This window comes from Thermobia domestica, chromosome 5, assembly GCF_964235325.1.
Source record: "Thermobia domestica chromosome 5, izTheDome1.hap1.1, whole genome shotgun sequence".
NCBI classification, from domain to species: domain Eukaryota; kingdom Metazoa; phylum Arthropoda; class Insecta; order Zygentoma; family Lepismatidae; genus Thermobia; species Thermobia domestica.
This window is the reverse complement of record NC_137458.1, coordinates 152,106,879-152,133,491: the sequence shown is the minus strand read 5'-3', so window position 1 is coordinate 152,133,491 and position 26,613 is coordinate 152,106,879. Positions and strand designations below refer to the sequence as shown.

Genomic DNA, 26,613 nt, shown 5'->3' with positions numbered 1-26,613 from the left:
TGTTAATCTTCCTTCCGCAACGCCCACACCAGAATTACTTAATTTCAACACCTTCCCACTTTTGACCTCGCCTCATGACATTCCTGCTGTCAAATCGCCCGATCCTCCCGTGCACCTTCCTTGTGATTCCATGATGCATACAGCCCCGTCGACTTCTGATACTATGGATTCTGCCAACGGCACAGTGAATATTGAAGAGGCCCCTCCCATTAGTGATGACCATATTGTTGAGCCTCCACAGGAACCTGATACAGGTTTATGTTCACTTTCTGACCAACGTGTTCTCAACAGTGATGACGTTCCCTCTGTGCACCGCCAATCTGATGTGACAACTCTCACCTCTCTGTCCCCTTCTGGTGCCCCACCTAGTGTCAACGCCCCACCTACTAGTGATAGTGTTTTGCCCAGTGATGTGGTTGTTTCTACTGCTAGTAACCTTCGTGCAAGTGAAAATGTGTTTTTGTCCCAAACCCGGCGCAAGAAAAAGAAAACTGAAAGTGGCGACAGTGATTTTTCTTTGAAGTTAATAAAGTCTCAAGATAGTTATATTGTAGAGTCCGCTCGTACCCGTTCAAAGTCTCGTCCTAGGAAAGGGATTGACAGTGCATCGGATCTTTCGTAATATCCCTTCTCTCTCTAATGTCCTCTTCTTTCTCCTTTCTACATTTTTTTCTTTGGTGGATCTAAATGTATAGTTTTCGTATCGCCACTCTAAACTTAAACGGTTTAAGTTCCTTGGTTAAGCAACATGCTTTGAGTGATTTCATCCGTAAAGCAGAGATAGATATCCTCTTCACACAGGAAGTGGCTTTGCCTGAATTTTCCAACCTCTTTACTCACTCCTGGTGCTCTAATTTTAATCTCCAAGGCTTAGGAACTGCAATTATATATAGAAGTGATATAGACTCTCTTGAACATCCTACTCCTCTAACTGATAGACTTACTGTGGGCCAACTACGGACTATACGGTTATGTAACAGTTATGCTCCTGCTGGGAACTCTCAAACTAGGGCACGGAACAATTACTTCGAAACTGATCTCATGCAGGCATTATATAATGGGTCCAACCCCTGTATCCTCGCTGGAGACTTCAATGCAGTACTTTCAGAGATAGATGCCCAGCCTCATTACCCCTTCTGACCTTCCCTCCACAAAGTGATTGAAACATATGACCTCGTCGATGTGTGGCGTTTCTATTTTCCCAGCGTTCCGGGTCATACTTTTTGGACATCGCATTCATCCTCGAGACTTGATCAAATTTACGTCAGCCGCATCTTATTGCCTTACGTCAAGGACATCAAAATGAACCTGTGATTTTTAGTGATCATTATTGTGTCGTTATGACTATCAATTTACCTGTAACAAAGGACTTGTATTGGTACTATTTAAACATTCATCCCGCAGTTACACCACATATAATAGTCAAGCAACCCTTTCATAACTGGTCTCGTATCTGGTGTAATGTTCATGCTAAATTTCTGAACTATACCCACAAATCTCTTTGGTATGTTATTGTTAATAACGCATATGAAACAAAAGAACGTTTGTATCACTTAAACATTGGTGCTGATAACTTGTGTAATGTTTGCCAACAACCTGACTCTCTTAGTCATAGATTCGAAACTTGCTCCTCAGTCACTAGTATTTGGCAGCAGTTGTGTGTACTTTAAAGCAAAATATGCCGTCTTCCTCCTTCCTCTTTTCGTGCCACTGCTTTAATACTTTACCCAGATTTTAATTACTACCCTGTTACAAAGAATAATACTGTTATTTGGTTTGTGGCACACACTATTGTCTATTTGTTAACCACCCCCGGACCTTATCACCCTGATCTTTACCTTGCTTTCCTAAAATCCGCTGCTACCAGCATTTCTATTGTTCGTAAGCGGAAATATTTTGCTAATTTTTTAACAGTCTTAACTTAATCGTCAGGTCTTTTGTATATACTATCAATATGTATTGGTGAGTTTTTCTTTTCTAATGTTAAACCTTCCTGTGATCTTTATGTACTACTAAGCATGTAAATAAATAGTTAAAAAAATCGGTAGTGCGCAGACCCAGGGATTCAAGGGTTACGAGTTCGAATCTAGCCCAAGTCAAAATATTTTTTTCTGGTATAATTCTTGAGATGGAAATATTTATCTCTTCACCTTTATCTCGTAATTCTGAATAGAGATGTTTGGATGTGAAAGAAAAAGTGTATTAGGATATAAGAAAAGAAAGATAAATTACATGATTAAAAAAAGTGGTAGAGCGTTCACTTCTGGTGCATGGGGTCCCGGGTTCAAACCCTGCTCCCGCCAAGTGAACTTTGTGGTGGACAAACACCGTGTGCATGGGTTTTCTCGGGGTTCTCCCGTTTCCTCCCACTTTCTTCATTCCACCATTTCATTCATTTCTCATAATTACCGTCTCCTTTATCCTAACCAGCATAACTGTGGGACGTAAAACTCAAAGATTTCATTTCATTTTTTCGATTTCGCCTAAATTCGCACTGACAATTTGCAATAATTTTATCTGCTTACGGGATCAATCTTGCTAATATAATGTTTGAGAGGATTTTATAGGAAGTTGAAAGATAAGAAATGAATCGATAATTATTACAATCACTTTTGTCGCCCTTCTTGTGAATTGGAAGAATGATTGATTCTTTGCACTCTTGTGACAATTCCTCTTTGTTCCAGATAAGGAGAATGAGTTTGTGTATCTTGTTCCATAATTTTTTCCCTCTAACTAAAATTAACTCAGCCGTAATTTCGTCTACACCCGGAGATTTGTGTTTAGTTAATATCTTTAATGTGATTTCTACTTCTGTCATGCCCCGAATGTTTTTTGTTTACATTCGTTCTTCAAGTTCCTTAATTTTAGATATCAAAGAATGGCGTTTCTTTGTTCTAAAAGTTTTGGAAGTTTACCGTCTGATGCCAACGAAATTTTGTGTAGTTATGACGTCCAGATTTTGTAGCCAACGCAGTTATGCCTGTTTCTCTGCTAGTTTAGTGCATTCCTGGTCGAATCACGGTTTGCTCCCGTGTATTTCCACGTACCACAATTGTTTTAGGGTTGAAACATGTCAGGAAAAACAGGAAGGAATCAATTCAAATTCATATAAGAAAGTCGATTTTGATGTCAACACCTTGTGAGTATATACAGAAGTTAGCGTACATATCTTCAGCGCGGGAGAACCAGGAGCGGTTCGCGGAGAATTTCATGTGATTAGGATTCCATGTTAAGTTGTAGATCCATGTTCCATTTAGCCTAAGTACTGCAAAAAGACTTTAAATTCCATAATTATCGACCAACCAATCAATTTTGATGTAATATGGTGCGTATTTTGTTTAGAACTTACTGATAATCTTCAATGGTTTAGGATTGATATAATCCAAAGATAAGGACGGGAGTTAACATTTACTCCCACGTCGAAAGTTCTTCGTTTACTTAATATGATAAAAAGATAATTTCCATAATAACTTTCGTAAAAGATATTCCTTTTATACATAATAAAGTGCATTTTCTTTGAAGTTTCGCGATCATCTATTCGCCACTTCAGGTTAAAATCGGTCCAGAATGAGAGAATGAATCTACCTTCTACATCATTTTAAAAGTATATTCCGGAATAACTTTCGTCGTAACAAATAGCAGTCTTATATACACACCAGGTGAACAAGGGATCATATCTTCTCAACTAATACTGAAACCGGAAGTAGTAAGGAGCCAGAATATATCCTTGAAACGCATAATTGATTACAGAAAACCACTACTCGCTATCTATGACCTTTTTTTATTCTATAGTAATTAAAGTTAACCCTTTCGGGATATATGGTGTATATATGTATGCCAATGTGTGTAATGTTTCAAAACGCTTACTTAACATATATTATTGCTAGATTTTTTATTGTTCAGTCGTATATGCATTGTGAAACAAGTCGCATGTGTTTTGAGGAGCTCGTCAAGTTGGTGGGGATCATTACGTCATCTGTTTGACGTTCAAGAGTACAACGGAAAAGGCTTATTTTGTTCTCTCGTAAATACTGTCTGAAAGGTTTCATGGGAACCAAGAACATACATGTGGACATGCCGGACATATACAGGAGGTAACAAAAAATCTAAAAACACTTCATACAGGACACGTAAGTTTGGCCTTTCACTGTACAACACGTGTTCCGGTTGCCAATCGTTTTTTTGTTTTCAATGTGTCATGTGAACCTTTCTCTTCCATCACCAGTAAACAGTTCACCTGTGAGTGTCGTGGTGTGAAAGTAGTGCGGTAAAATAGGTGACCTGACAGACTTCCAAAGAGGCATGATCGTTGGTGTCCGTCTGGTTGGAGCTTCAGTGGCAACAGTGGCGAATATTATGGGGGTATCGAAAGGCACTGTATCCAGTGTCACGAGGGCATACACAATTCATGGGCAAACGACGTCTGCAAAGCACAACAGTGCTCGAAAGACAGTCCTGTCAGATAGGGACTGGTGGGCATTAACACGGATTGTAGCAGCTAAAAAGAAGACCACTGCAATGAAAATTGCGTCTGAACTCAATTCCAGCCTACAGAACCGGTTTCATCGAAAAACGTACAACGGGAACTTCATAAAATGAAAATTCATGGCAGGGCCGCTATCGCCAAACCCCTGGTCACAGCAGTAATTGCGAAGAGGCGTATCCAGTGGTGCAAGGATCACAAGGCGTGGACTGATGAGCAGTGGAAACACGTAATGTGGTCCGATGAATCGACCTTCATGTTGTTTCCAACAACTGGTCGTGTTTACCTATGGAGAACACCGTCGCAGGCCCATGATACAAACTGTCTTCTCCCAACTGTAAAGCATGGGGATGGTTCTGTTACCGTATGGGCAGGGATATCGTGGTTTTCTGCAGGTCCCATCATAGTCCTGCATGGAATGCTGAATGCTAATGAGTATGAGGCCATTTTGGGGTACCAGGTTCTACCCATGGTCCAAATATTATTCCCTGATGGTGATGGCATCTACCAAGATGATTTGGCATCCTGTCACGCTGCAAAAACGGTGAAATCATGGTTTGAGGAGCATGACCAGGAACTATCAAATCTCCTGGGTCCCACAATCACCAGATCTGAACATCATTGAGCCATTGAGTTAGAAAGGCGTGTTCGGTCTCATTACCCTCCACAAGCATCCCTTAAGGAACTGGAGCATGTTTTGGAGAAACAATGGTACAAAATTCCACACACCACAATTTAGGAGCTGTATACGTCCATTCCACGTCGGATCCAAACTGTTTTGGACGCAAAAGGAGGCCCCACACCACACTAGATATGATTTTCACACTTTTGCAAACGTTTTAGATTTTTTTGTCCAACCCCTGTCTATGTCGGCATGACGATCAGACAGAGTACACGTGTTATGGCTTCTTTCCTTCATGGTATTTTTCAAGCAATTTTTGATTATGTACGTTAACACAAGGCAGCCTGATAGGTCTAAACTTCCGAAAAGTGGATTTTTCAGACAAAATTCCCATTTTCCTCGAATTCTCCTTTTCAGGTATATGATACCATGGAAATAGTACCGTTTGAAAGGTTGATTTATTCTAAAGACAATGATGTGAAGATCAAAAGCCTAGGATAAATAGTGAAGATGCAGTAGTTTCTTGACTGAAAGTCTAAATTTACCTCAAAAATCCCAAAATCCCAAAAGAATTAAGATAGAAACTGCTTGATTTCTTCAAGGTCTGATTTGAATAAAGGGTTAAGAGGGGAGATGCTAACTACTCTTAGAACGCTAAAACGATTAGAAAACACTTCTCGGCAATTGCCGATTTTAATAGAGAGTTAAGGATGGAAATGAAACGTATCTTTGAGATGCTTATTTGATTGCAGGATACCGCTTCTCGAGATATAAAACCATTTTTACTGCATAGTAATTAACGCAAATATCCGATGATTTCTATCATTTTCGGTTTGGATATTACCTCCATTAGCGAACTCGATTCCTAGCTTTTGAGCTCAACATACTTGACAAAAATTGATGGTGATCCCAGTGGTGCCCCCCTTATGTCCATGACGCCCCCCCCAATTGTCTATCCGTAGGTGTTCTTCCATGAAAAAATATGTTTGATTAATTTTTACACCCCCTCAAACACATTTATATAGATTTTTAACTCCCAAAATATTTCAATGACGCAGTTTGCGTCATAGCCCCCCTTTGTGGGCACCCCTGGTGATCCATCAAAATAGCTCTTGATATTCTTTTGTCTCCCGGACAGACACACGCGGACAAATAGGGTGAACATATTAAGGAGTTTTGGTAAATAAACCTCCGTACAAATTAAGTTCAATTAGGGGTTAGCTTTCTGGTCTTTCGGCACCTATGGCCATGTTAGCCCGTCACATATGAGGTTTGACGTTCCTCTGGGGAATTGGAGACGAAGAAAGGAATGGGGAAGGAAGGAAGCAACATGGAACCATTATGTTAAGTACCATCTTGACATTTACCTAGTGTGAATAAGGAAAACCCAGCTAAAATTTCTCTCAGGATGGCTGGCCTGAAAAAGCTGTTACACCTTTCCGATCGAGTGTCCCTACCGGGAATCGAACCCGGGATCATTAAAAAACTGTTAAGTCTGATGTAGTGTCACATATATTTTCTTTAATGCTTCCGCATCGTCTTTACTTGTTGAGATTGGAACCAGTAAAGAATGAGAAGGTGAATTACCTCTGGCTTGCATTAATTTTGACTTTTTTCTAGTTGAATTTCCCTACCAAGGCTATGAAAACTGACTTACAGCTTAAGAGAAAGTCCAAGTTACGTATTTACGTACATTCTAACTGGGAATCAAACCCGAGTCTCTAGAACTGAAAGAAGAAAGATAACCATTCATCCACGAAGGAGCTCCCTATCTTGATTAGCTGTCTTGGTAAAAAAAAAATGAACATCATAATATTTTATATCTTCAACAACATGTAACAACTAATCTGTGTTTTAATGGGGGTTGTTTTTTAATATGCTCTATATTTCTCCTAGTTTTATTACGTTGTTCCGTTTAGTTTCATTACGAGTCTTACGTAAGATTTCCTGCAAGTTTATAACTGCTTTGCAAATGTCTCATGGCTTTGAAAATTAATTACACCGTGTGAAAAACATGTAATAATGAGATTGTTCTACTGCAGAATCGCAACTATAAAATATACGCAAGGTACAGAACCACCGTCATTATTATTATAGTTTATTGTTGTTGTCTGTCCCATACTCATCTATACGAGGCATACACGACTACAAAAGTGCATTACCACCTGCAATTCTTCTCTTCCTGCAATAGCAGGCAACCCAAAAAGCTCGGCGGTTGGGTTGGTTGGAAATTCGAAAGGCGTTGGGCCAAACCTCAATTTTGTTACAAGTATATCAGTGCGGCAAACTGAAAATAAGAGAATAAAATAAATTGTAAAGAATGACGGTTCACTATCATGAGGGAAATCGATGACATAAAAAGTTACAAATTGATCTTTGTTTAGCAGTTCATACAAGATGAATGGTAAGAAATAGATATAAGAGGAAAGCAGTTTCTTTCCCTTTTCAAAAAAAAAAAACTCGTAAAAAAGAAAAAAACTTACATAACGTAAAGGTTTAATATAAAAGCCTAAAAGCACAACAACAAACATCCACAAGAAACGGAAAGAGAGACAAACACAGACTAAGGGACACCATTGGCGCAGCAGAATTGCAGGTCTCGAATGCAAGATAAAGAAATGTGACCCTACTTGCAAACCCAATTGTTATAATAATAATAATAATAATAATAATAATAATAATAATAATAATAATTATTATTATTATTATTATTATTATTATTATTATTATTATTATTATTATTATTATTCAAAACTCACTTCCTTTCCAAATCTCTGACTCTGTCTAAGAGCATGTCTGCATATAGCGGTCATGTGTACACTTTTTGTCAATGAGCAGCCCCAAAGGCGAAGTGGGATGGAAATCTCCGAGAGAGGAACAAAAAAAAATCTTATGATAAATTCTAGGTCAAAGTTCGAAGCACTTTTTTGACAGGTGTTTTTTTCTTTCTTTCTTTTTCGGGAACAGAAAAGTTTTGGTGCCAAAGAAATTACGGTATATAATATTGCAAGTGGATTTATTTACACTGAAATTTGTGGTAATAAAGAAATTGTCATTAGAAGACATTATTTTAAAAATTAAATTTTGTTTCTTCATTCATCGCAAGTCTTAGGGACCCCTTATCCCCCGTCTCCCCAAGATCGAAATCGAAAATTTAGGATATGGATATATCGGTGTTATGCGGCACAACACACAGTATGCGGCAGTATGCGGCAAAACAAACAGTACTGAAATCACATGGTTGACATTTATTTATTTTTTGTACAACATAATGAAACATAAGAATGGATGTTAACTAAATGTTACTCAAGTTTGTCGACTCTCAAATCTCGACATATTGTAAATTTACAAGGAATGATTCCTGTACATCATGTGTTCAAAATGTTGAACATTATGTCGCACATATTCTTCATAGCGGTCCTGTAGATCGATGAACATGTTAGTGAACACGGTTTGGTGGAACGACAAAGCAAGTGACCGAATCTTTTCCCTTAACTCCGGCCCAGATCGCGCCGTGTGGACTTTGTGGTGGACAAACACCGTGTCCGTGGTTTTCTCGGGGTTCTCCCGTTTCCTCCCACTTTCTTCATTCCACTATTTCACTTATCTCTCATCATCACCGTCTCCTTTAGCCTAACCGTGGGACGTAAAAAACTTAGATTTCATTTCATTTCTCTTAACTCCGGTGTAGTGGTAGGAAGTTATCTGTTCGGAAAATTGCTTCCTTCAGCATACCCCGTATGAAGACATCTGGAGTCATGAGGTGAGGGGAGTGGGAAGAACATGGAAAATCCGTTCCACAAGAAATCAAGCGATCTCCAAACTCTTGTGAGCAGAAGGGTAAGTGACTCACTTTTAGTGTGGGCAATAGCTTCGTCTTGCTGCATCCATTGTTGTTATAACGATAGATTTTTTGCGCGGTGAAAGCCGCACAAATCATGCAAGACAGGGTCAATAATCAACTGTCGATTGATGTGGCGATCAAAGTACACATGGTTTTTCATCACTGATGAAATCTTCATCACACATGTTACTGATGAAATCTTCATCTTCATTGCCATAGCTAACACTCCAGAGCAATACAATAAACGTCCACGCTTCCTCTGTTGTGAGCAACATTATCTTTGCACCGACTGCACACTACACTAGTCCACACACAACTGAGCACACATGTGGCACTTACAGCTCACACCACCTTGCATCTGAGCGCCACCCGTACGCGAATTTCAGTACTGTTTGTTTTGCCGCATACTGTATTTGCGAAATCGAATGTTGAAATGCGTCAAAATCGATATCGATATATCGACATATCGCACAGGCCTAAATCCGAGAAATGATGCTTGAAATATACTGGAATCAATAATCAAAATCTAAATATGTTCTTACATTTCCGTATTTAAGGTTGAGAGGGAAGGGGGTGAACCCGAACGAACATTTTAAACCAAGAATAAATGTTAAAATTAAAGTAGTTATACTTTCCCCTTAGTAGAAAACTATTACTACTTACCTTTTACTTCTGTTTCGGATTGTCATCAGAAACCAGTGACAGTACACATATTTTACATAGTATAGAAATATATTCTATATTTTTTCTAAAGTAAGCAATTCGGAACATGAAATTCCTGTGATATTAAAGTGGAATGTTCTACAAAATAATCATAATTCATTGTTTTCTTTCTGTCAGTAATTTTGACACAGACTCAGAACTACAAGACCAATAGAACTAGAAGTGAGATATTTAATTCATCTTTTCTCTCAGGCAAAAAGACTGCTGCATTTTGCTGAGATTGTCATTTTTTCTAAATATAAGTCTCCTATACCGGGCTAATTCTGGCTACCGTGGTCTCGAGATAAACGGTACTGGAAAGAGTAAAGTTTGTCGACTCTCAAATCTCGACAGTGTGTCAAAAGAGATCTTACATTTCATGTTGTTATTTCTTCGTTACAAATACATTTTTGATTGACTCTATTCATGGTGAATTACTTATTTTACATATTCCGATAAAAAAAAGTAACAGCTAACACCTTGCAGCTAGGCCATCCAATATACACCTTCTTATCCCATAATCGTGTTTAGTAGAGAGACCCCCGTCTCTCTCCTCCTTTCTTCTCTTCCATATTAAAATCAGAAACAACATGAGTACAATTCTAATTTCAAAATATACATGTATTAATGTCAATAAAGTGCAAGAATAAAAAGAAGCGAAACGAAATTCATAAGTTGATGTAGGGAGAAATTTAAACATATCTCAATGAAAAATTGAAACCAATAGATATCTGTTAGAGGTACGGAAGTGAGACAGAGAAAGAAAAGGAGATAGAAGAAAAAGAAAAGGGAACACAGATAAAAGTATTAGATTTAAATGTAGTAAGAAAAGAACCTAACATTATAAAGTTTCGTTTCCAGAAATTCAACAGTAATATAGAAATAACGTATGTTCTTTTAAAAGTTTTGTCGGAACTATTCAAATATATACACAGAAAATGCTTAAAAATACCTTAAGTCACTTTCAAAATGAATACCGAACTTGGTGGTCATATTAAATATTCAATTTCCAGTGAAACTGAAAAGTTATGTGACACATCTAGCATCATGTCCAAAGTTTAACACACACCTTGTCTTTCCGCGTGGTTCGGTTGCAAATTCGGTATTGTTCATTAAACGTCCAGATCTGAAATACATTATAATAAACCTAGTAGATAGCGTAGCTCATACGTTCCATTTCAGACCACTAATGTAAGCTGAAGAGAAAAGATCAAAAGAAAAAGAGAAACAAAAACAAAAGATAAAAAAAGAGACAAAGAAAATAGAGTTAGTCCTATTTTACTGCTAAATTTTTATCAGAAAGAGCCTACATTAAAAGTCCAAATTGTATCATAATGAAAAGTTACAAAGATTTAAAAGGAAAATTGGATGTTAGTTCCTTATAGACGTAGCAGATCTTGCACATTTCGCATTTCATACGTGGATAAAACAAATTGAATTATAGGATTAAAACGAATTTTATGTCAAATTAATATAAATAAAATCTCTCTCGAAATGACTAAAAGTGTACCATTTTCTGGTCATTTCTGAACATTTGTCTGTTCCGAACATCCACTCTCGATTTCACCTATCGAGGATATAACGTGGTAATTTGCAATAATAGAATGAACATGCTAGAAGAGAAACGGGCTACTGCAATGACACGGTGATTCGATTGAGACTCGGTAACCCAGGGACGTAGTGTGCATTAAGGCTATAAGGCTTAGCCTATCCATTTATTTATACATCAGCCTTAAATTTACTTTTGGACATTAATACAATTACTGTTATTTAAAATGGATTTATTTTTATAATGCGCTGTTTAAACATCACGCAAGAAATAATAGATTAAAGCTTCTGCAAGAACGCATTGTAGGCTATGGGCAGCTAGCCTTCCGCCTTTTTCATGTAATCTTGAGAATGGGGTGGTGACAATCGCTTTCTCGTCACCCTCAGCAGACGAAAACCATGAGCAGCACACAAATTCAACACAATGCAACAAAAGTGGACGAATGCTGCCGAAAGGCTAGCCTTTCGGGTGTTTGGAGAAACAAAAGGGACAGGACACGGTCTTGTAAGAAAGTATAAACACTATGAAAAATTTAGGATCTCCCATTCAGTAACAAGTTCTAACAAACAAACAAAAAAAAAAAAAAAAAGAGAGAGAGAGGACCTTATTGCGTGCCTGTTTGCGTTATCGCAGTGTAAAATTTGCATTTGAGTTGGCGATAATTGACATAGCAGTTATAATTGCTTGTATTGTTTGTGTTGCGTTGCGACCCGCAAGCTTTGCGATGATCGATACTGAATGAGGCCTCAGATGAGGTATAAAGTTTCTTTTTTTCTACTTTCAATTTAAAGATAGCTTTTTTCTGTAAAAAAAAGTATCAATTGAGTGTGAGCTGCTGCACTACTGTTATCCATTAGTATGCTGATGTGTGTTGTTGTGGAAGAAGTGCTTAAGTTTGTCTATGATTTGGGGAATTTAAAATTAGGATAGCCCTATATACGTTTTTATTTGTTTCTATGTTTGTATATGTTTCTATGAAGCAATAATACAGTGTATGTGCGATATGAGAGTATCGCATATGTAAGGAACCCGTATATAAGAGAAATAAGAAGCAGAACCACTCTTATACTGTTTCTTGCGTTGTATGAAAAATATACTGCATGAATTATCATTTTTCTATCAAGCATTACAGCCAGGTCCGTAATCAGAACACTAAGACGTAATCGTTTAAATAAGGGCAGGATTTGTTTTTTTTGGGGGGGCAACTTGAATTCTTTTTTACACCCATACAACAAAGAATTGTAAGTTTCAGGGGCTGTGCCCCTCCTAGACATCCTCTAGCTACGAATCTAATTTTAGCCTACCCATTTCAAAACTTCACGCTACGTTACTGCCACAGGAAAAAAGAAAACTTCCTTTACATAAAATGTGTTTGTGTGTGTGTGTGTGAGAGAGAGAGAGAGAGAAGAGAAGAGAAAGATGCAAGACATGATAAGGAAACGTCAAGAAAGATGGATAAAGAGAAAGAAAGAGAGACGAATATAAATACGAAAATTACTTATCATTACTCTGTATGATGAAGAACGCACACAGTGTTCATTCGGATTCTCGCCAGTGATGCCTTGTAACTTCTCCAACCAACGTTGGTAGCGAATGTTTTATGGAAGAAAAAGTTACTACCGATGGGGATTCGAACCGAGATTTTCCGTTTGGAAGTATAGGACGGTATTAATACACCACCGGTTACTCTACCTGGAACATATTTAACAAAAGGTATAATATTTATTTCTAAGAGTAATAACATGAAAAGTGGATACTACAGACCAATTAATTGTTTCAAATTGTCCTAGTAGCCCCATATTTATTATTTGCCCTTTCCCAACCAACATTTGTAAATTGTCTCTTTCATGACACAGGTGTGTGCTTCCACATTCTTCATGCTTACATTCTAGGAACACTGTTTTGTAGGTGTAATTTCAATATTTGTGATTCCATGGCTGCTAAATCAATACCAAGCATGGTGCAGCGAAATACGCAATGGCTTATGCAGGATTTGACTGCAGAAGACAAAGATGTTTTCATTTGTTCCACATATTCCATATGGACTAAAACTTTTCAGTTTGGAACTTCATTTCAACTTTGGAGATTATCGTTTTAACATTCTATCTTTTTATCTTTATCTTACACTTTGGTTATTCTATTGTTTGCTTCAGCCATGTTGTGTAGTAATATTTGAGTTTGTATAATACAGACGATGTGAGAAGTTGCAAGATTTATTACAGGTTTCAAGTAGTATCCTAGACCTGGCGTAATTACCTGCATATGTTGGTAAATATGCCACTTTGTAAAACTTTTTTCTTTTAGCTTGGGTACAACACAGAAGTGAGTGGCATAATTGCTACATTTTTTCTACACGCGGGAAAGACTACTCTGCAACGCATGTGTGTTGTTCTTTGTCTTTCATGAAAATTAAGGCCATAAAAAATCCAACAACCTTAACATGGAGTATTTACCTGCACCTACCTTACAATTAAAGTACATCAAGTCAGTAGGGATGGGCACGAGCGAGGTCGAGCGAGTTTTCATTGAAACTCGACTCGACTCGAAACTGAAATCTTTGAGTTCGACTCGAGAACTCGGCTCGAAAAATTCCCTCCAACGCGCTCGACTCGTATTTGACTTGAGTCGAACCAAATCGAGACAAATGCTGTGTGTAGTTTCAAGTGCTTTCTTCAAGTATCCTACATAGACAATATAATTATTATCAATGATACTACTACCACTATAACATTATTATTATTATTATTATTATTATTATTATTATTATTATTATTATTATTATTATTATTATTATTATAAGAACACTGTGTATAAACATGAAAGATACGTGGTTTGTATCTGAATACTAAAAACTAGGTGACTGCTGACCTGGATAGTCGTCAAGTCGAGGAGGCAAGGACATCGTTTACGAGGTTCTGGGTTTGAGTTCCGGAGGAGCAAGTATCCGGGCTCGAACCTGAAATCGTTAAAAGTTAGAGGGCGCCGGCCACACATTTTCAAAACTGGTTGGTCCGCGTTTAGGGTTCTCAACGGCTCTAGCGACTCGGCTCACAGGTGATTCACTATCGAGCTGAGCCAACAGCTCACTCACCCAAATTGACACGAGCCGAAACAAACCGAGCTGCTGGCTCAGCCTAACCGAGCCGGCTCGAGACGATGGCTCACCTGAGCCGAGTTGGTGCCTCATCTGAACCAAGCCAGCTGGAGTTGTTCGCTCAGTTGAACCGAGCTAAGCCGGTTAACATCGCTACACGGGTTTGGCTTCTGCTTCTGTTCAAAACTTTCACCGTGCAGGTCTCAGCCCTGGTAGTGAGAACTACAGTATATACTTACGTTAGTGCTCACGACATTTGAGGCTGTCTCGTTATAAAAATCCATTGTCGCCTTGTTAATCGAGACGAAGCTAGATGCGAGCAGTGTCTCACCTCGTGAGCAACACTGAAAATATTTCACATTACTGCTTACATTCCTCACAGCTTTCGCTTTCCAGTCTAATCAGGCAATGATTTCAGAACGAGTTAAAACTCGAACTCGACCTCAAAACAATGACTCGGCTCGGAACTCGACTCAAGAAAATTATCTTTGACTCGACTCGAAACTCGACTCGAATTCGCTTCGAGTTTCGAGTCGAGTCGAGTTTTAGCTCGACTCGTGCCCATCCCTACAAGTCAGCAGTATCACAATGATCAATTTCGCTGTTATTCGAGTGGCTATCTGCAAGATATTGTACACTGTACAATACGAGCTGTTTTAATCATTTTATAATAGTGAGATATAAGTCTTGCAATATTTCTAGAATATTTTTACAAATACTGAAGATCAGCCAAGTCCGGCTGCCGCATGGTAACAGATCGGAGGAAAATCCATCCACCACCACACGACGATTGTCAAATCAACTCAACATGTCCTAGTCCACTGTAGTGCGCGCCTCCATGAGCTCGGGAAAACCATCAGGAACTCCGGCATTATGCCACATGAGTTGACCCCAACTCAGATAAAGAGGAGAGTGCATGTCGACCGACAACTGCTGCAAAATCCACGTGATGTGCGATTCTTAAAACATATTGTCACATGCCACGAGAAGTAGGTGCTTTTCCGAAATTGTAATGCGCAGAAACAGTTGTTGAACAAAAGCCAACTTCCAGATGTTGTCGTCAAAGAGGGCCGTTTCTAGCATGAAATCATGCTCTGTCTGTGGTGCAACTACGAGGTGGTAATTCACTTCGAGTTTGTTCCTAATGGTCGTACTATCAATGCCGATCTTTATTCCTAACACTTGAAGCGGATATCTGCTGTCCTGGTAAACCAAAAGTGCGCCCTGAGGCTAAAACAAAGCCACACTCGGCTCGAAAAACGTAACAAAAATTCAGAAATTTAATGACATTGAACTGACCTTCCCCCTTCGGATTAATCCCTATTTCGGTCAATGGCAGGTTTTTTGAAATCACCGTGCTTCACCAGCCATTAGAAGGTAAGAACAGTAGTGACTGACTTCTTTGCCTCTAAGAGCAAGACGTGGTACCGACATGCAATCGAGAAACTGGCAGGAACATGGCGCATATAGTTCAACACGAGAGGCTAAACTTTGAACATTAACTTGCTTTCATTGTACTGTAAACACAGGCGTATTGTGTAGTAGAATATTACGAGACATACTACTCATCCTCGCAAGATTTGAATTATGTTTAATTTTCGAAGATTACTTGGATTTTAATAATGTTAGAAGGGAAAGGGGATCAACACAACCTTGCTACTAATCTGAAATGTTATAATGTATAAATCTCTCACACACAAAATGAATAGTAAGGTAAGTAAAATATTCAGTAATAAACAATACGGACTTAAAACAGTGCGTGTAAGGACACTTCGTCCGCTGATTGTCGCGGGTTCAGAGGAGTGGACAGTTCCTCATTCCTGGACATTCGCGGGACGTTCAGTTATTCGAAATACATGTCTAAACATGTTAGATTTGTTTTAGTTAATAATGTTATGCAAATTGTGTTGTTTTACATGAAGTATTGTGTCTACACTCGTTCATCAAGATAGGTTTGTGTGTGCGTGTTATTTGTGACTTCCTTTACTTGTCGGCCTTTGCTCACTTCCTCCCTCCCCAACCTTCGAAAAAATCATAACGACGTCCCTAACTGGATATATTTCACTATGAGAAATTAATTAGGGACCTTATCCATCTAGTCTAATATATACTACTTGAGAACGCTCCAAGAATATTGCCAGAACGAACTTTAAAAGAATGGAGAGATGAAGCGGGACGGATAACTGTGATTGTTCCTATATGTAAAAGTAAATATTTTTATCCGCACCTTCTGTTGCTCGCAAAAATTCGCAAAATATCATCTTTCTATGACTTACGCTTCCCGAGATATGGCTCCTTAAACCTCACGAAACTCGAACTTTTTGGCCTATATCTGGAGACGGTGGCCAATTGGCCAATAGCCAGTTCGCCAGTGGCTACCGCTTGGTACCAAAATATTCACCATTCCCTTAGGTATTCATCAAAACCAATATCACATCTCTATAACTTGTGGTACCCGAGATATGGTTCCTCAAATCTCCGAAAGTTGGCAAGTTTTTGGCCAATATCTCTGGAACGGTAAGAGTGACGCGAAATATTCCACCATTTTCTCAGATAGTTTTTGATGTTTTATCGAATGAAGGCTCAAAATTGAAAAAAAAAATGAAAATAACACTCATACAGACACAGACATAGAGAATTCAGTAACGAACTGTTTAAGTTCGTTGAAAATTGGAAATGACTATGTGATTCCATAACTCTTGAACCACCCGACCGATCTCAATAAAATTTTCAATATAGATGAAGTTCGGGACTGGAATGGCTTTTATCACTTCACTTTGACGATGCAACGTAGGGATGAGGGAGGGGAAGATGTACAAAATCAATATATATAAAATTGAAAGTAACTATGTGACTTAAAAACTCTTGAACCACCCGTCCGATTTCGATCTAATTTTCAACATAGATGAGGTTCGGGACGCATTTTCGCCGATCCCAAGAGGTTCATCCAAAACATGGCTGAAGTAGCATTCTTATTGGCCACGTACCGACGACGTCACCTACTATTACTATTACTACTACTGCTACTGCTTTTGCTATGGATCTGTATAGTACAAGAGCAAACTTATTTTAATGAAAGAAGTTTAATGGAAATTAAAAAAATAATAAAAAATAATTTAAGGGAAATTAAATCACTTTCTGAATATTATTTTAAGAAAAGATGTGTTATAAAAAGTTTTTAAAATAATAAAAAAAAACTTCCCTTAGGCAGGAGTCAGGGTTTGAACCCACGCCAAAAACTATTTTCATTACTAGCATGTTCGGGTAGCTCATTCGGCCACGAAGGCCGATAGCAGCTGACCTTTACTTTGTGCTATATGTAGGACATGACTCGTGATGTATCTGTATCGCCCAATCAGATCAGAGAATATCTGGAGCTCTTGAGATCCACGAAAATGCGTTCGGAACTGGAATGGCTTTTATCACTTCACTTTGACGGTAGAACGTAGGAATGGAGAAGGGGGAGGGAAGAGGAGATGTAGAAAATCAATATACATATATAAGAGTGAAAGTGACTGTGTTTGTGACTTAAAAGTTCTTGAACCACTAGACCGATTTCCATCAAATTTTCAGCATAGATGAGGTTCGGGTCTGGAATGGCTTTTATGATTTCACTTTGATGGTACAACTTAGGGAGGGGGAGGGGAGATATATTAAAAAGAAAAAAGAAATAACTACCGTAGTGACTTAATAACTCTTGAATGACCCGACCAATCTCGATCAAATTTTCAAAATTGATGAGCATCGTTTTTATAATTTCATTTAGATGATATCTAAAAATGATCGAAAATGACCGATATTAGTTTCGAATCTATAGTTTTCGTTGCCGCTGAGATGAACAGTGACACTTCCAATACCGTTTAAATCGAAATTCAGCCCCACTTTTTGGATAATAAATCGATTGTAGAAAATCTTTTACTGTTCTTCCTCAGTAGAAATCAGTTTTGAAACTGGAGATAATTTGAACTACTTACGGTTTTGATAGAGAGTTGTGAAAAGTCATGATATATATCCTCTTGAGACGCAGAATCGTTAAAACTTTTCATTATCTGTTACCCTTTTTGTTATATGGCAATAAACGTTGAAGCAGGAAATGGCTAATTTGAACCAGCTCCAATTAGAATAGAAGGTTAATAGGGCATATGATACCTATTCTTCGGATACTGAATCAAGTGGAAAAAAACACATCTTGATAGCATTTGTCGTATTTCCTCAACAAAAATCAGTATTGAAAGCGGAAGTAATAGTAAATTGGAACCACTTCTTGTTTCGCTAGATTAATGTGGGTAGTCATGATATGGTGTCTTGAGACGCTAAATTGTTTTCAAAAAACCGCATCTTGAAAGTATTTATCGTTTTTTTTTTCTATGGAAATTATTATTGAAATGAGTATTAATATTAAATTAGAACCACTTCCAGTTTCGATATAGTGTTGTGGATTATCATGGTATGTTGTTTTGAATCGCTGAAGTCTAATGATAATAATAATAATTGTAAGTCTAATAATTATTCCTTCTTATTGTTATCATTATAATTAGGCTTACTGTGTACTAGAGGTCTGCACGGGCCGGGCTAAAAATTCCGGCCCGGCCCCGCATGTGAATTTACAATGTGAAGCCCGAGCCAAGTCCAAAATATCTTTTAGCATTTAGGAACGAGCCCGGCCCGAGCTCGCGTGATAATCAAATGAACCCGAAATAAGGCCGAATTACAGAAACTTAATAATTAACGCAAAATTGTATTTTTATTGACAGCAATTAGAGGTTTAATTTTGCAGTTGTCCTTTAAAGTTCTCCAGAAAGAACGGTGCAATATATATCGTTGTACAGTATATTTACAGTGAGGCTCGAAAAGGCCCGAGAAATATGATTATATATTTAAAAATTTATGGCTCGAGCCCGGCCCGGGTCCGAAGTTATATATGCTTTGTAGGCCCGAGCCCGTGCAGACTTCTACTGTGTACAAACTATGGTATGCATATGTGTCAGAAGTCTTATAAAACGCATTTTTCCATCTGTCCGTCCGTCTGTTGACAGGTATCAGAGCAAAAACAGTAAGAGATACCGAGATCCAGTTTTTTTAAATCGATTTAGCTTCCCGAGAGTGGGTTCTCACTCCTCTGTTAACCCCCTTTTGAATCCGGAAACGGTTAAAATTAACCATTTCCGTTTTCAACATATATCGCTCTAGAACAAAAATAGTAAGGCATAGTGAGTAGTGGGTTTTTGATAGATTCAGTGTCCGAGGAATAGATTCTATCTTCGATCTTGTTATTCTATTCGAACCACTTGCTATAGCTGTACTACTTCAAGTTTGAGTATTAAATTCATGTAGTTTGGAAGCCTACCATGGTTTCACACTGTGAAACGAAATTTACTTATTATTCGTAATAATAGTAGTAAAAATAGTATAGTAGTAATAGTCGTTGTTGTCTGACTAGTTTATTTCCAGCAAAATGCAGTGGCAGATCTAGAATGTAAAAACTGAAGGGGGCAGCCAGAACCCAGACTATGATAAGTAAATCATGAGTTTACGCAAGTCATTTTAATTTGAAATCGTTTACGCACTTTGCTACGAGGAACTAGGCATAAAAATGAATAATTTTTCACTAGTTATATACAGTTGCACATGAAGTGCTAATTAGCAATTAAGAAATTTTAGGCATTTAAAGGAACGGCAGCTAAACAGATTAGTCATAGTATATGCATTGCGCTTTATATGGCAAAAAAAAAAAAAAAAATCTTAATGAATACTTAAGTTAGAAATCGTCGGGGAAAATAAATGTTGTATACAAATATACAACTCACCACTATTAATATTACCCTAGAAGTGTCCTGTGAACCTCTATTGGTAATACAGGGTGTCCGAGAAGTCCTTCCCTGATTACAGAAATTGATAACTCAGGCTAGAAATAAGATAGAAATATGAAACTGGTGTTGAATTGTTTATAAACTATAAAAGTTTTGGTCACATCAGTACACTTCCACATGAGCACCCTTGGTAGCACGTAGCACATCTAGGCGATATTCAATTTCCATCCACACATTAGCCAACATCACTGGAGGGATCGATGCAACGACTGTGGTTATTCGTTGCTGCAGGGTTTCAAGATCTGGTACACGTGTTCGGTAGACCTCATCCTTGAAATAACCCCATAAAAAGAAGTCTAATGGGGTTATGTCAGGAGAGCGTGGAGGCCAAGCTGTTGGTCCATCACGACCAATCCATCGCCCAGGAAATGTCCTATCGAGATAGGCACGGACGTCCAAACCCCAATGAGGTGGTGCAACGTCTTGCTGAAAAACGACATCGGGGCGATACTGAAGCAGCTGAGGAACACCAATTCAACACCAGTTTCATATTTCTATCTTATTTCTAGCCTGAGTTATCAATTTCTGTAATCAGGGAAGGACTTCTCGGACACCCTGTAGACTATTCATCACCATTTCCATATTTTTCGTAATTATAGCAGAAAATAATCGCAGACAGGAATGCTACACAATCAATACAATATAGAAAACATGAACAACTCTAGAGAGATGAAGAGCTTCTTCGTGGCTAAGCGGTTAGAGTCCTCACCTTTGGCGCGGGAGATCTGGGTTCGGTTCCCGGCAGGAGCTCATGTGATTCGGATTCCACGTTAATCAGTAGGTCCCGTTTCATATAGTATAGCTGCTGAAAGGGACGTTAAACTCAAAATCAATTCAACTCAACTCTAGAGAGATGAAACTTCTATTCAACTTCTGCAGCCGTTTCGAGAATCTGATATACATTAGTGCCAAGACTTAGTTTTATTCTATAATGGAGTTCCTGATATCTTTAGTTACAACAAATAAATTAAATTGAAGGGGGCGATCCCATAAACCAGACAAAAAATGATTTGAAATAATGGTACATGGCGTTTCTCTGTGAAGATTTATATATTTCATCATACATATCTCCCAACTTAACTGTTGTTTGAGCAGTTGAATAATGTTACCAGGTGAAGCTAGTCAAAGTGAAACTGCTGTATTGTATGAATGTATCTCAAATAGTAACAATACAGTAGTTTTCTTTTTGTACTTTGCAAAAATTGACAGGGAGCATGCAAAGAAGCGATAATTTCGTGAATATGGGGAACATGGATATAATTTTATGTGAATACTTTTTTTTGTCAATTACATTAATATGTAAAATATTACTCAGAAAACTTTAAAATGAATAGCAAGAAATTGTAATAATTATTTTTTTTATTCTCATGTAAACTAAGAGAAATCACACATCTTTTATGCTTTTTGTCTTCATTTTCTTATATTTTACTACCAGCACACAGTGATATAACACATAATCGTGATCTAATCAAAAAATAATTTGTCGATTGCCTGTGTTTGCAAATTGATTTACAATTTTTTCATGGGGTCCTGCAGAAGTTTCCAACTTTACTCTCGTCCGATGGATATTATCGCTAGGTTGAACGTCGACATTGTGGACCTCAAGTATTGTTTTCACATTGTATAATAGGAAAACTGCAACTGAAACTATATCTAATGTTTCAAAACTTTTTCAATAAAGAATAAAAGGCAACGCTTACAATAAACTTGCAAGAATATATAAAAAAACAGCTTCAATTATTCTTGTCACTGCAGAAACTGGTGGAGCCTAGGGTCTCCTGGCCCGGATTGCGTCTGTCTACGATTGCATTGCAATTAGTGTTGGAAAATTTCATGAAAAGTTCAAACTTGAAAAGTTCGCGCGAAAGTTCGCCGAAAGTTCGGCTCATTTTTTCAAATTGTCCATTTAAAAAATCCCTGTAAAATTACAAACATTTTGGTATACAGGTATAACATGGCTATATTAAAAATCGAAGTAAATTTATTTTAGTTTTTTCTCTTTCTAATAGTACATAATTTTCACATTTTTTCAAAAGACGTTACGGAGCGTTACAAGCATGTATTTCAAATTTCAAGCCTATATCATAAAACAGTATATTTTCGGCAGAAACCTTCAATTTTACATGATGCTGACAATCAAAAACTTAAATTTGACTTGCACAAACAAGTTTATATCATAAACTCACTCATTACCAATGCAAAATTAATCATTTTATTTAATATTTTTTTCTTTGTGGAAAGCACTGATTCAGTTACAATAATGTGTTTTACGTGTTTATCCATATCATGTATAATGTCAATATGTGTCAGTCCATCTTGTATTATTATGGTGCAAATAACTATACTGTATACTACATAGCTAGCTCACAGTCATCACACTATGTTCAGAATAAGTTATAAAATGAGTGTCGCTAATTAGTAAATAAAAGAAAGCGAAAGTTCAGGAAAAGTTGCTTATGAAAAGTTCGGAAACGAACTTTCGAAAATGAAAGTTCGCCTGAAAAGTTCACTCATTTACACCTCTAATTGCAATATTGTTTTTTTTTTCTTTCTTTTTTTAAAAATCAGCTTCGTTCTTAATAGAACCACAGTTCTTACCCAATATTTATTTTGTGTTTGTACGCTATTTAATTCAACGCCTTTTTGTCACAACATTCGTAATATTTGTACTGTCATTATGAAAGTAGTTTATTTATGTTAGTGCTTGCGCTCCTCTTGCTCGCTCTTCACGCCCCCAAGAAGCGCGCCCTCTAGGTTGGAAATCACTGAAAAAAATACATACTTCGGCCGATATTTCCGGTTACAGGTCTTTAGTCAAAGTGATGACCTCGTAACCTTGAGGAGTGTACATGGAAGTTTTTGACATTGCGTAACTCCCTGTATCTACACTTTACATTATCTATTTCTCAGCTTAGATAAATGAAAACAAGCAATGACACTGTACTTTGCATGAAACTAAAAATCATGATATTTGTAAATAAACAACTTCTTCAATGGCACTCGCATCTTATTATTAGTCAAGGAGTAAAATTAGACTGTGACCTTGACATCAAATATAGTATGTATGACCTCCAATACAAACGCAAAACAACCGGCATATATGAAGAAAAGTCTTATCCCCTTATGACGTAAATCTCTCACTCACTCTATCGTCGTTCCCTCTTCCCTTCAAGCAGTAGGTCGCACGCCGCTTTTCACATTCAATTCCTTTTGCATAACGTGATCGGTGTTTAATATTGTTTTGTCTCTATTTTGTTAAATACTACATAGGTTAAGCAAGAAGATTGTTGCTTCACAAGGGGGTTTATCTAGAATTTTAATGCATTATTGAGATAACTATTGAGAGAGAAAAATATTAAAGGCTCAAGAAGATCCGGTGCTTCATAAAGCCACTTAACGACGCAATGTTGTGCTCAGAAGTTGGGTGTCTTGGGGTCGAATGCGGACGTTGATTCATTAGTCATAGTACAACGCCTTCAGGAGAGGAAGCGTAATTAATATTCCATCAAAATGGCTGCTGTATTTGCAACATTATTAAATTTTACCTCTAATTTGCTTGCAGGTAAGTTTATAGTTTATTTATTTATTTATTAAACTTGTTCGGTATATGCAGAAGTATGTTGGTGCTGTATACACTGCTATTCTTAATACTAGAGATGGGCCACCGAGTAATACAATTCATTGTTGGTCTGGAATCTTCAGTTTGACATATCAATTTCTACATCTTATTATTTTTACCAAGTGAATATTGGGAAGAAGTATGTTTTTAATGACGAGAACCAATTCAGTTTTGGATTATTATTATTATTATTATTATTATTTGGTAAATACTATTCGATGAAAAATGTCGTATGCCTTGTTTATCTATAAATTTGAAATTATTAATTCTTCTCACTACGAATACAATTATTTATTGAGACTTAGAGCTTAACACGGTATTTAAAGAACCCGCTTCTCCTAAGAGGAAAGCAAATCCTGAATCACTTATGTAGAAGATATAATTTACGTTATTCTATTTATATATTGATATTCATCTACTTGGTAGATTCGCACTGTATTAAACTGCTTTATATTAATTTTCGTCTAGGAAATTTCAGACTGGTTATAATTTCAAGCTAGTGCCATTATTCCTAGTACATTAGGCTGACCAGAGTTAGAATAAAACTAGACCACTTAGCACATTGGCGTCTGGTTGGTTACCTTATAGTACATTAGACCAGTGGTTTGTAACCAGTGTGTTGCGAAAGTTTAGAATTTAAAAATCATGAAATATTTAATAATTTGTTAAGATCGATTTTGAGGTAAACTTCTTCAGTGAATACCTCCAGCTGTAACAACAATGCTCAGTAATACATAGTCATTACTGTTATAACCAACTTATGATTCTGCATTACCGTAATTTATACTATTATTTAAAAAAAATAATAAGTAAATGAGTCGCGATGTCTTGAGGCTTCAATAAAGTGTGTCATCAATCAAGAAAGGTTGCGAACCACTGCATTAGACTGTTATAGCTAATTAGCTAAAATATCTGTTCTTCTTACGGTAAGAATAGGTTTATGGAATATATAAATACTTGAGAGATACATCTGAACACTCTTTTTTTCCCCTTTAAGGTGCATATTTGAATTGAAACAAATTTATAAAATCTAGTTCAAGTATTAAATATAATTAAATATTTTATTCCAAACAGTGAAAGTATTACTCTGCGAAAAATCTAGACCATTCCTCCTCTAAGGGTACACATTTGAAACATTTTTAAATAAACTACAATCTCTTCCTTACAGTTACGTACAAAGATGCTAATTCAACGGTATACATTTGTATAGTGGATAAATAGTAAAACAAACTGATTCAAATTTGCGTATATATGCAAGATTTACGTTTTGTAGAAAGTGAAGCAGACTCAAGTTCGTGGCTGTCAATGTTTTCTGTGGGTGTTCGTTGTATTATGTTCCCATATGAAGTTCCACTGTTGGTATTCTATGGCTAAAAGTGATGAAAAATTGTGAATTTTGACAGAGTAAACTGTTTTTCACTGAATAAATTAACAAATATCGAAGTTCCACATTATCAACTACCTAGAGTTTTGCTTACGAGACAAGAGTTCAAGCTGTCTCGTCTCGGGAAATGTTTTTATTACAAGAACTCTGTTTCGGCACGGAAATTCTATCTCGTCTTATCTTGTGGGCAGCCCCATCCTACCTTTCGCTCGGAAGAGTCCAGAATAAATTTCGAGTGGAGACTAGAAGTGGTTCTGATTCCATATTTGGTATGAAGTTGTATATCGCAGTCTCACTGCTGAAAGAGACGACGAACCCAAATAGGAAACGAAGGAATAAAACTTCAGTCGCATAGTGTAGACTTTGTAATGGATAAAAATTATGTGCCTGGATCCTAATGTGGACCTCTTGCTACTTCCCACCGCCAATTAAATTAATGATAGCAGAAACAAGAGTATGATAGTTACTTTGCTTTTTAATTGGAGAAGTACTGGACAGATTTTGAATTGACACATAGGTAGTGATATTTCTTTTCTGTGTGTATATATAGAAACAAACTTTTCTTTACGGTAATTAATAGCGTATAAAGCAAAAGATAGCAGTAATAATAAAACGAATTGATCGTATATATATATATATATATATATATATATATATATATATATATAATATATATGCTTATATAGATTGTTAATAAAATAGACCGACAAACTCTTAAAAGACGATTTCTTACTTGGGGGCGCGGTGGCTCAGTGGTTGAGCGTTCACCTCCGATGCTTCGGGTCCCTGGTTCGATGCCAGCTCGCGCCGTGTGGACTTTGTGGTGAACAAACACCGTGCTCGTGGGTTTTCTCGAGGTACTCCCGTTTCCTTCCACTTTCTTCATTCCACCATTTCATTCATTTCTCATCATCACCGTCTCCTTTAGCCTCACCGGCATAACCGTGGGACGTAAAACTCAAAGATTTCATTTCATTTTTTATATACCGATTCCTTACTTCAAGATAAGCAAAACTGTTCGAAGCTACGGCGATCGAAAACCGTGAAAAAATATGCCACAACACGCGTTACTTGAGAGGTCACCGTGGCTCAGTGGTACAGCGCTGATGGACAGTATTGCATGGGTTTTCTTGCGATACCTCGTTTCCTCCTCCTTCTTCATTCCACCAATTCTTCCATCACCATTCACTTGCTTTAATAATCGTCTCCCTCAGTCTAAAGGACATAATTATGGGAGACGTTAAACTCATAGTTTTCATTTCATTTTCACAAGTTACTTGCAACATGAAGAACCGTGGAGTTGGCAGTCTATAACGCTTCTGGATACCGGCCAACAAATTCAGTTCTCACTGCCGTCAACGATTAATGTCGGCGTACTTTAAACCCACTTTCAAGTACGAGCATGTCTGGGAATTCTTTAGAAGAATCCCTTGGAGGATCCGCCAT

The 26,613-nt window shown here is 37.4% G+C and overlaps 1 protein-coding gene across 1 annotated transcript in view; it reads left to right on the top strand.

Moving 5' to 3' along the window:
- The first annotated feature begins 23,296 nt into the window (after positions 1 to 23,296).
- Positions 23,297 to 26,613, top strand: part of LOC145686186 (pancreatic lipase-related protein 2-like) — a 102,173-nt gene continuing 98,856 nt past the window's right edge. Inside the window, exon 1 of the mRNA XM_081759214.1 lies at positions 23,297 to 23,726. Coding sequence (XP_081615340.1) covers positions 23,675 to 23,726 — 52 coding nt within the window. The 5' untranslated portion in view covers positions 23,297 to 23,674. The remainder of the gene's footprint in view (positions 23,727 to 26,613) is intronic.